Source organism: Bison bison, unplaced genomic scaffold, assembly GCF_000754665.1.
Source record: "Bison bison bison isolate TAMUID 2011002044 unplaced genomic scaffold, Bison_UMD1.0 scf7180017864063, whole genome shotgun sequence".
Classification (NCBI taxonomy): Eukaryota; Metazoa; Chordata; class Mammalia; order Artiodactyla; family Bovidae; genus Bison; species Bison bison.
Window position 1 is genome coordinate 7,869,936 of NW_011494635.1, and position 12,167 is coordinate 7,882,102.

General features: G+C 42.9%; 1 protein-coding gene across 2 annotated transcripts in view; it reads right to left on the reverse strand.

Annotated features, from left to right (window-relative positions):
* Positions 1-12,167, reverse strand: part of WDR37 (WD repeat domain 37) — a 33,585-nt gene that overhangs the window by 20,741 nt on the left and 677 nt on the right. For both annotated transcript variants that reach the window (XM_010836407.1, XM_010836406.1), the window contains exon 2: positions 2,535-2,712. In XM_010836407.1, the coding sequence (XP_010834709.1) occupies positions 2,535-2,672 (138 nt within the window). In that variant the 5' untranslated portion in view covers positions 2,673-2,712. The remainder of the gene's footprint in view (positions 1-2,534; positions 2,713-12,167) is intronic.

A 12,167-nucleotide genomic window follows, 5' to 3' on the forward strand; every position in this document is an offset into this window, starting at 1 on the left:
CCAGTGCATGAAAGTGAAAAGTGAAAGTGAAGTCACTCAGTCGTGTCCAACTTTTAGCGACCCCATGGACTGCAGCCTACTAGGCTCCTCCATCCATGGGATTTTCCAGGCAAGAGTACTGGAGTGGGGTGCCACTGCCTTCTCCATTCCTATAGCTCTACTCAGCACTTAAAGATTGCTCCAAGGAAGAAAAGTGAATTCAGCTATAAGAGTGAAAGGCGAATCAGCTGAATGAAAACACCAGCGTGGAAGGTCCCAGGCCTCTGCAGGGGCTTCACTATGAAGCTACGACTCAGTGAAACTTCTAGAAGAGTCTGCATTTTCACGGCTGGCATGGAAGAGGCAGGCCCCTTTCCTGGCCTGGGTCAGTGCTTCCAGTGCAGACATGGGTTTCCCACTCCACAACTAGCACCGCTGCCTGCTTGCTTCTGATTCAAGAATCCAATTCCCATAAAGGCTGCCCGACAGTTAAGCCTGTAATCCCGTCCAGAGTATCGCCTGTGGCTCCACTCGGAGCCTGAGGCCCGCCACACATACCATGCCAGGTGCCCACATCCACCGCCCTAACCGCCGTTGCTGCCGCAGGACCAGGCCAAGCGCCCCCACCAGCCCAGGGAGCTGCCCGTCTGCCCACAGGAACCGACCCACCTGCAGGGTTCTGAATGACCCTCACAAAGGGGTACCCGAGAGGCAGCTGGCTCTACATCACAATGGGGATGGCGCGGAAGCCCTGAGAACACGGGCCCCTCACACAGAGTTACCCCCAAAGATGCCATCAGGGGCAGCAACAAAGGGTCACTGCTGGAAACTGAGATGACTAACAGTTTAAAAGTCCCTTAGACAACCTGCACTGGCCAGTGGGGGAGCTGACGGTCACATGTGACTAACCTTAAAACTAGGTCAGTCACGATTTTTAAATTCCTCTGTCCCACCAGTCACACGTGGCTCTGGGCGCCCATACAGGTAGCACAGATCTAGAACCTTCCACCACAGAAGTTTCAGTGCACAGCTCTGGTTCAAGCATTCCTTGTCAGAAGAGACGAGGACACAGACACCAGCGATGAGGAGGAACGTGTGAGGACACAGATTGGGTCCATATCCAGGAAGGAAGCCTCAGGAGGACCACCCTGCCCACACCTGACCTCCAGCTGCCCACCTCCAGGATGGAGAGAAAAAAGCGTCTGCCATTTAATCTCCCATCTGTGGCACTTGGCTGTGGCCATCCGAGCTCAAAGAACAGGCAAAGCCATTCTGGAGGCCCCTTCAATCTACAATTTTATTTCCAAATTAAGTTAAAATGTAACCAATTCATTATTCACCCAGTCAGTACATAAGAGGACCCTAAGTGAACATTTCCCACCCACCAGCAACAGCACCACTTTCTGAGCACACATAGCTGCATCCTGCCAGCACATGCTCCACGTCCCAGCTTCTTAGGTCAACAGCAAATGAGCCAATTTCTCAGATTTACACCATATTTCCCTGTAACATTGTGGTGGATGAATCAGTTCTAACTGCAAAGGAATGATTATCTATATCTACATAGATAGATAGATATGGGGCGGGGCGGGGGGGGGGGGGTTTGGGGGTCGAGGTCGATCTTTGGTTTCCCGTTCGACCAGGGAGTTGAACCCACTGCCCCCTCGTGGTGGAAACTTGGGAGTTAACCACTGGACCACCAGGGAATTCCCAGTATTCATACTTTTACTACCGTGTAAAGATTACACCTGCCAAAGTAGGAAACTCAAGAGACACGGGTTCGATCCCTGGGTCAGGAAGATTCCCTGGAGAAGGAAATGGGAACCCGCTCCAATATTCTTGCCTGGGAAATCCCAAGGACAGAGGAGCCTGGCAGGCTACAGTCCGTGGGGTCGCAGAGTAGGACATGACTTGAGCGCACATTCACACACATATACTTACGCCTATATAAACATATAGCAGATATATCTACAATTTATTTTACTATAACATATGCTTTTATTTAGACTTAAAAAACAATGTTCTTTTAAAAACCTAACGTTTTACTCATTACAGAAGAACTAGAAAAAGAAGCAAACTTATCTTTGTCAATAAAATATTAGATCACTTAATAAAGGGGGCATCGAATTATCAGAAAGACATACAATGTAATAAGCAGCAGATATACTCACACAGCAGACACAGGATAAAGCCAAGAAAAGTTAGTGAAAGATCAGATTCCAAGAACTCCTCAGAGAACAAAGATCATTATACCTGATTCTGCTCTCCTCTTGAGGCTGTGAGACAGAAGCCTAAAAGTACTCTGTCAATCTGCCTGTGCAAAGAATAAAAACTAGCCGACTATCACACCCACATTTATTACAATATGTAACACACTAACCTAGAAATTGAATTCTGCCTCTTTAGGCTGTTGCATTTGACTGTCATTTTCACTGGTCTATGGGGGGCCTGCTTGTTTTGGTAACCCACACTTTCCCTCCACTTTGGAGATCTGTATACACTGGGCTATTTTTTGAACACTGCCAACACGATTCACATCTTCACCAGACACTCACCTGTCCCTCTAACATGTCTCTGGGCAGGCCCGTCCTCTCCTGCTCTGAGCTGTTAGTTCTCCGTATGGAAAGGCTATGAGATTTGCGCTTCTGTTTTGCTTGGCGAGCAGCTGAACAACTCCCGCTTTCTGTGGGCATTACTTCTGGAAGATGAGGTCCTGGTCACTCCTGCAAGAAGCTAAACAGGAACAGGAAAAACAAGTACGGTATTTCTGATATGGCAAACTGAAATGAAGGAAAAACAGGGGATAGGGATGAAACTGCCCACTGCCAATTTCCTTATTATGTTAACATTTACTATGTAAATTAGAACGTAATACATTCACATGTTTTAAGGTAGAGACCACAGCCTTTGTTAAACAGGTAACTTTTTTATCAAATTTCATGAACACCCTTTTAAAAAATCAACAGCAGAGAAGGGTTTAAAATAGAGAACTCTCCCTTAGCCCACTCTCTGCAGACTCCCTGACTCCCCTGGGGAACCAATTCTAACTGCATTTTCCAGCTACAGATTCCAGAGCTATGCCCTCCTAGAGAAATCCGATGCAAGCCTCAAAAGCGACTGCAGATTTTCTAGCAAGCACATTAAAAAGGTAAGGACAAATAAAATTTTAATGCTTTATTTAACCCATGTTTAAAATACTCTCATCTGAGTCAAGTAAAAAACCCAAATGAGGTCTGTCAGCATTTGTAGGCTCCAGTTTCCTTCTCACTCACAACACCGCTCACTGGGAACCGGCCACGTTCGTGGGGCTCACCTACGGTGAGCACCACCGTCATACCGTCATACAGCACACAAAATCCTGCATGGCATTCCAACATCCACGTAACACATTTTCCTTTCCCCATTTTGGGCATTATTCATTTCCTGCTACCATGAACAACTCTTCGCAATACAATCACATTACTTAGTTAATATGACTCTAAGCAGTATATTTACACAGGACACACTCCTTCAACTGCAAATTGATATTTTGGATATCACTTCCTCATTTTCTGCTCTCACTGCTCCCTCCTTCTCCCAGAATACCTTTGTGAATGCAAGTAATTTTAACCATATACTTATATTTCTTCCTTCTTCAACAACCGACAGTATCTGTAGGTCCTCACTGTAAAATGGCTCTCAGTGTCCCACCTTCTCTGGAGCCAGCCCACAGCCCTCCACTCCCCACTCTGCTGTGGCAGAGTGCATGTCCTCTGGGGATCCTGAGCTTAGGGCTCTCAGCCCGCCCCCGCCAATGGACCACAGCCACCTCCTGTGGACTGCTGGCGCTGCTCCCCTGTGGATGCAGCACAGCTGTCTTAACCATGCACCTACTGCAAAGAATTCTGGCCCTTTCCAGTTTCTTACTATTACAAATAAAGCTACTATGACAATAACATAGGTTTTTGCTGAAACTCCAATACTTTGGCCACCTGATGAGAAGAGCTGACTCGCTTAAAAAAGACCCTGATGCTGGGAAAGATTGAGGGCAGGAGGAGAAGGGGATGACAGAGGATGAGATGGTCGGACAGCATCACCGACTCAATAGACATGAGTTTGGGTAAACTCCAGGAGTTGGTGATGGACAGGGAGGCCTGGCGTGCTGCGGTTCGTGGGGTCGCAAAAAGTCATACACGACTGAGTGACTGAACTGAACTGAACTTTCTACTTCTTCTGACTCCTGTATGTTTACAGGAAAAAACTAACAAGTTTTTTAAAATGTTTGAGATATAATTCACACACAGTCCACTCTGCCAAAACTTCTAAATTTTGATCAAGTCCTAACTCATCCATTATTTTTAAGACTCATACTTTTAGAGTCATGTCTAAGAACTTTCCACCAATCCTAAATTCCCAAATTTTTATGTTTCCTTCTTAAAATTTTAGCTTTATCAGTTACATTTAAATTTACAAGCTATTCTGGGACTGTTTTTTTAATAAAGTGTGAAGTTTAGATCAAGGTTTTTGGGGTTTTTTTTTTCTGGTGGTATCCTGTTATTCTAGCACCATATGCTAAAGACAATCTATCCTACACCAAATTGAGCAAGTTTGGCATCTTGCTCAAAAATCAATTGGCTATATTTCTATGGGATTATTTCTTGGTTCTCTATTTTGTTCCACTGTTCTGTGTTATCTTGAAATCATACATCTTGTGATTTCTACCACATCTTTTTCACAATGTTTTAGCCATCCCACTTCCTTTGCCTTTCCACAGAAATTTAGAATAATCTCATCCGTATCTGCAAAACTCCTGATGGAACTTTGATAAGAACTGCGTTTAATCTGTTGACTAATCTGGACAGAACTAGCTTGTCTATTATGTAGAGACTTCCAATCTATGGACACAGAGGATCTGTTTCAGATCATCTTTGATTTCCTTCCTCAGCTTGTAGTTTTCGCATAAAAGTTCTATATATACAAATAACCCTGAAGATTATATTTTTGTGCAATTTTAAATTGCTGGTATACAAAAATACAACTGATTTGTGTGTAATAAGCTTGTATCCTATGCTCTTGTTGAACTCATTTACCAGTTCAAGATTTTTCTGTAGATTATTTAGCATCTCCTATGTGGACTACTGTGTCATGTAAAAAAGGACAGCTTACTTCTTCCTTTCTAATCTGCATGCCTTTATTTCCTTTTCTTATCTTACTGACTTGGCTAGAAATTCCAATGCTATGTTGAATTAGAAGTAACAGCAAACATCCTTTCTTTATTTGGATCTTGAAATACTTGAAATCTTGAAAAATACTCAGTTTTCACCATTAAGTATATTAGCTGTAGGTTTTGGGTAAACACATCATTTTATCAAGTTGAAAGTCCCCCTCAACTGTTCACGTTCTGAGAGTTTCACGAGGGAGTGTCAACTGTGTCATGTTTTTTTGGGAGTCACTTAATATGAGCACATGGCTTTCTTCTAAGCCCCTAACAGGTCAATTACACTGCTGATTTTCAATACTGACCTAAACTTGCATCCATGGAGTAAATCCTACTTGGGCATGGTGCATAATTCATTGTTTGTTTTCTCATTTTGTTTCTTTTTTCTGCCTTCTTGTAGGTTACTTTAACATTTTTTGGAATTTCTTTCTGATTTCTCTTGTTTTGGAGTTTCTTTTGTATAACTTTTCTTAGTGGCTGCTAAGTTTTCATTATCTTTTCACAGCTTATCAGTCTGCTGACCACCAACGTTCTACCAGTTCCTGGTGAGTGTTGAAGCTTTACTTCCTCCACACCCCTCTGCCCTCCCCAATGACAACATGATCGTCTCAAGTGTTTCCTCCAAACACACTGAGAACCACATCAGACAGCTGTGCTTCAACTTTCAAACCTAAGTCAGAGAAGGAATGTCTATTGAATTTACCAATCCATTTACTCTCTCCATTGTTTCTTCTTCCTTCCTGGTGTTCCTACAGCATTTCCTTTCTGTTGAACTTCCTCTATTATTTCAGGGTAGCTCTGCTGGTAACAAATCATGTGAATGATGTTTTCACTTGATAGAGAATTCTGATCTGATGGTTCTTTTCCTTCAGCACTTGAAAAACATACTACTTCCTTCTGGCCTCTGCAGTCTGTGATGAGAAATCAACTAAAAGGGACATTTCTCTCTCCCATTGCTTTTTCATCTTTAGTTTCAGAAGTCTGACTATGAGGCAGCTTAGCAGATTTCTTTGAATTTATCTTGCCTGGGTTTCACCATATGTTTTGAATATATAGGTTTATGGCTTGCCAAACTTGGGAAATACCTAGCCAGTGTTTCTTCAAACATATTTTCAGCCCCACTGTCTCTCTCCTCTCTTCCTGATAAGGACAGGTCTCTTGGTAAAGGCACAGGTCCCAGGGGTTCAGTTTACTTTTTTCCAGTCTATTTTCTCTCTAATGTTCAGACTGGGTAATTTTCATTGTTTTATCATCAAGTTCATGGATTCCACAAGCTCACTATTGTACTCCCCAGTTCTAAAATTTCCATTTGTTTCTTCTTTACATGCCATATTTTCTTCCTGAGATTTTCTATTTTTCATTTGCTTCAAGTGTTATTATCTCCTCACTGAAAATTTTATCACGACTGTTTTAAAATCTTGTCAAACAATTCTAATATCTGCATTGGTCCTGTGTGGCTGTTAGCTACCTTTTCTGATTCAAGTTGACATCTTCCCCCTCGGTGTGAGAAGCCTCAGGATGCTGGGTGTTGTTATCAGACATGAGACCTGATCTAAGTCTTCCAGCAGGCCTCTTCTGATACTGACCCAGCCAGCAAACAAGGGTATGGCCTTGTTTCTGCCAGATGGATATAGAAAGTGGGGATGGAAGCAAGTGCGCCCCATTCCGCCTCCTCTGACCCAGGAGGAAGTCCCCCTGCCGATGCTGGGTGAAGCTCTCTTGGACTCTATTCACACTGCTGAGCTGAGCCTAGGGCGCCTTGTCACTGTGCGGTTCCAAGCTTCATCACCACAGGTGGCGGTAAAATTCCTGAACTTTTGCTAGGTTTCTTCTGAGGCAATTCCAACGGGAAAGAAGAGTGTGTTCTTTGTTACCGCACAACAGAGATGAGAACCCAGCTTCTCACCAGGCCTCTCTGATCCCACCCGGCACAGTGTGGTCCCCACAAGGCTTGTCAGGGGTCAGAGACTAGATTCCCTACCCAAGCTGGGACGCTCAGCGTGAGGTGGGGCCACAATGTTTTCTAAGCATGTCCTGTCTGGCAGGCTGTCCCTTTCCTGGTCTTCTGGTCAAAGGCCAGCTTTCTCGGGGCTTGCTGAGCCCTTTGGCATTGCTCGGTTGTGGCTGCTCAAGGCCCAAGACTAGGATGTATGGGGCAAAAGGAAAACCCAGGGAACTTAGCCCTGAGTCAGTTCTCAGGTCCCCATACCCCTACAGTTTTCTTCTTGTCTCCACTTTTCAGTCTCATGTTTGTTTTTTTGTTTATTTGTTTTGTATTTAATGTCCACTGTTTTTAGCTGTACTTAGTGGGAGCAACAGGAAAAGTATACATCTACTGTAAAGCCAGAGATCTTTTGACTCCCCAGTTGAACATGTGTACGCCTTGTACAAAAAATAACAAAAAAGTAAGTACATTCAAGACAGTCAATTAGTTCTTTGTGTTTAGGTTTTAAAATTTGAAATTCACTAATTTATTAAAATTATCACTTTTTGCAGAGATCAGTCCTGGGTGTTCTTTGGAAGGAGTGATGCTAAAGCTGAAACTCCAGTACTTTGGCCACCTCATGCGAAGAGCTGACTCATTGGAAAAGACTCTGATGCTGGGAGGGATTGGGGGCAGGGGGAGAAGGGGACGACAGAGGATGAGATGGCTGGATGGCACCACTGACTCGATGGACTTGAGTTTGAGTGAACTCCGGGAGATGGTGATGGACAGGGAGGCCTGGCGTGCTGCAATTCATGAGGTCGCAGAGTCGGACGCGACTGAGCGACTGAACTGAACTGAACTGATATAGACAAAATTTAACTCTCAAATGTTTTTTAAAAAGGACACTTAATAAGATAACTTTTTATCTCTAAAATTCTCATTAAAATATATATATATCTTCCATTTTCCTTGCTTTTTTGTATACTCTATCTGTCAAAGCCAGCCACAAGGCCAACCCCCATTCAAGCAGAGGGCAGAGGCTTCACCTACCAACAGGACAATAAGAATCTGTGTTATCCATCACACCTTATTTCACTCACATGAGTTTGAGAGTCATACAAACCTAAGTCCCCACCAACTCCTCAAAGGGCTGGCTCTCTTCCATCATGAAGCTTCAGCTTGAATGTCACTTCCCATAACAGCCTCCCTTGAAGACCACTAGCCACAGCACTGCTTAACTCTCGCCATGCTTGTATTTACATCCTATTTATGATTTACTCACTAAATATGTGTTTCCCCCACTACACAATCAACACAGTGAGGACTGGGACACAGTAAACTGGGGCCACTACTGTATTTGTACCGTATTTGTTAGGCCTGACATAAACACATCCTCAAATATCTGATGGGTGGATGAGCACTACATCTACCACTGACAGACTGTGTAACCCTGGTCAGGTTACTTAACCACCTTTTGAAGGCTTAACTCTGTATCTTTAAAGCAGGGATAATAATAGCACTACTTCATTAAGTCACTCACCAGTATTCCTCTCATCTGGATGGGCTGAGCATTGGAAATGCGGTAGTGAACAAAACAGACTTGGTTCCTACCTTCTCAGAATGCTTAAGATTTGAGTTGGAAGACAGATATTATACACACAATCTCATAACTTATTACAGAAGTTATAAATTGTGACGAGTGCTACAAAAGACATGTGCAAATATTATGAGACCAGCTATTAGCTAAATAGTTACAAAGATCATTCTGAGAGGCCAGCATCCAAATTGAGACTGAAGAATTCCTAAGAGTTAACCACATGGAAAACAGAAAAGGGAGGAGATATTTCAAGGACAGGAATAGCATGGGAAAATGCCCAGATATTAAAAAACAAATACTACATCTGTAATACAGCAAACAATGGACAGAACAGTGCAAGGTAAGTGGAGTGACAGGCTTAGAAGCTAATCTTTTGTTTACAGTTTATCCTAAAATAAAAGGAAAGTCACTTAAAACTTTTTATGCAAATAAGCAACAGTAGACTGGCTGCTATGTGAAAAATACACTAAAAAGTAAGATGACCATGAATGAGAAGCCAATTAGGCAGTTACTGAAACAGTAGAGGTAATAGATTATAACAGTTAAGATTAGAGGAGGATGAATGGATTGGGGTGGGCAGGGGGAAGAAGAGAGAGGTAACAAGGACAGCCCCTTTCTGAGGCAGCAGGTAGGTGAAACAGAGGTCAGATTACCAAGATGAGAGAGCAGATATGGAGAAATCAGGACCTAATACTGAATGTATTGTTTTTGCAATGCCTTTGAATGTCAAAATACAAGGAGGCAGGGTGTACAGGTTTAGAGATGAAGAGAGAACTACAGAACATGTATAAAACTGGGAGAAGTCTACACTGAAGTAAAGACAGGTTCTTTGACCCCATCATGCCTCTAAGTCCAATACCTTACCATTTTTAACTGCTCTTCTGCACAAGAGGGGGGAAAAGTGTATTACTGGTAGATATAGGTGGCTCAGACGGTAAAGCGTCTGCCTGCAATGCGGAAGACCTGGGTTCGATCCCTGGGCCCGGAAGATCCCCTGGAGAAGGAAATGGCAACCCACTCCAGCACTCTTGCCTGGAAAATCCCATGGACGGAGGAGCCTGATAGGCTACAGTCCATGCGGTCACAAAGAGTCAGACACGACTGAGCAACTTCACTATTACACTATTATAGGCAATACAGAATAAAACTGTCTCTCACAAAAAATTATTTTTGATGGAAAATGACGGAACAAATCTTTTTCATGAAATTTAGATCTGAAAAATTTGAGCTATAGAAATTAGAGAGAGTTGAGACAAAAGTATAAAGAAAAACAATGGCAGAATCTGTGGTTGGCAGAATTTTACATACACACAAAAAAGATACTGATATTTAATTTAAAGTATTTGAACATAAATTCTTTAAGCAACTCATATGATCCCACTGAAGAGTATTTCAATAACTTTTTAATAGAAGCATTTAGAAACTATTTAACTGCCGTATACAAAAGTTGTCCAAGAAATCAAAGTGACTTAAAGGAATCTTAACCAGAAATTATATTCTTCACTTTAAAAACTAAAGGTCCCAGGTGGAAGAGGCAAAAATGAGCCTTCTGGGGTGCTGCAAATGTTCCCTATCTTGACCTGGTTTATGCTTATACAAAGATGTATATATAGGTAAAAATCCACAGAGCTGCACATTTACAACTAGCACACTGTATGAATTTACTGTATGTTTTACTCAATAAAAAACAACTCCCAGGCTAAAAAAAAATAGGAAGGTATATATAATTCTCTTTTCAGCAAGTACACGTTAAATGACTAACTTCATAAAGCATCTCAGTTATTAAGATTTTCAACACAGAAATTTATCCCAGCCACCTCACAGTTCATGTTATGTTTTTTAAAGGAACAAACATATCAAAACCCTGTTTCACAAAGCTCAAGAAAAAACGTGACAATTTCTAAATATTTCAATCAAGCAAGTAAAATAGCAGAAAGCTTCTCTTTCCTTTCTTAAGAATGTCATCAGTAGAAATACTCTGGTAAACGTAAACTGGGAAGTTAATGCATTCCGAAGGTTCTACAAATTGCTTACACAAAGTGTGAAAATTGCAGTATTAACCTTCCTTCCACCTCAATGATAGTCTCCCTTAAGGATCACATAACCAGCTTGTTCAGCATCTGAATCTTCAGTAGAAATAAGCAGTCTTCTTCACTACTAACTTGTAAGATTCTCACCCCGGCCTGTCCCTGAGCCTTGAACCCCTTCCTCAACCCCATGAACCACCTGGTACTACTCTGGGCTTTGCCTGCTTTTGTTGGTCACCTCACCAAATAGTCAATGTACGGGTCATCTTTTCCCACTCATCAATTTCTACACAAATACACACATTTCAAATAATTACAAATATGAAAGAGGCTTTGGTCCTTCAAAGAGGTTTTAGCTCTTGTTTAGTCACTAAGTCGTATCCGACTCTGCGACCCAACGACTGTAGTCCGCCAGGCTCCTCTATCCATGGGATTTCCCAGGCAAGAATACTGGAGTGGGTTCCCATTTCCTTCTCCAGGGAATCTTCCTGACCCAGGGATCAAACCTGTGTCTCCTGCATTGGCAGGTGGGTTCTTTACCATCTGAGCAACCAGAAAAGCTTCATGACAGGGCACATGACCACATTAAACAGAAGGTTTAATGAATAAAAGGTCCTACGGTTTTTTTAAACACATCCAAAAAAGTATAAATAGTTCCCTCCAAGAATCCAACCTCCCTATCCTATTGGTCAAGTACATCAATTTAATATGAACTCTCCTTCTGCGCAACTGGTTTGCCCTTGCATGCCACATGCCTACTATACCCTACAAACAAAACAATACTCACAATTTAAAACTCAGTGGCGTTTTTAAACAGTTTTGGCCAAAGAAAAATACTGACTAAATAGTAAATGTCATGAACGTTAATAACATGCAAAAAAAAAAAAAAGGTTAAAAGCTATACTCTACATGTGGCATTTAATAATACAAAACGTAGCTGAAAAGCCGATAGAGTTTTTCATAGCCCTTCACTGTAAAAGTACCCTTACTCAATTCCGGAAGACAAACGACAAACTCAGCTGCTGAGTGACATCAACCAAAGGCAGCTCCGCAGTTCAGCCTCGGTAAACTGGCTAAAGGTTCGTCCACCCAGTCGAAGGCACGCTCACCAATTCTGGACCTGATGCTGGACTGGGGGCATTTCTAACCGGAAAACCACCAACGCTACTTAAAGACCTCTATTAAAAGAATGAGCTCGCATCAAGGATGAACTTCTTAACTGTCTAGTCGTCGTATGAGAAGAAGCAGCACTTGGGAACTCAGAGCGCCGTCGGTACTCCAGGGGGAAGGGGCTGACGGCGTCAGCTCGCAACCAAGGCACAGCAGGTGCGCGCAGCTGCCCGGTCCTGGGGAGGAAGGAAACGCGCCGGGGCCTCCGTGCGAGCACCCGGAAGGAGGCGAGGCTGGACACGGGCCGCCGCTCCAGCCCCAGGGCGCGGC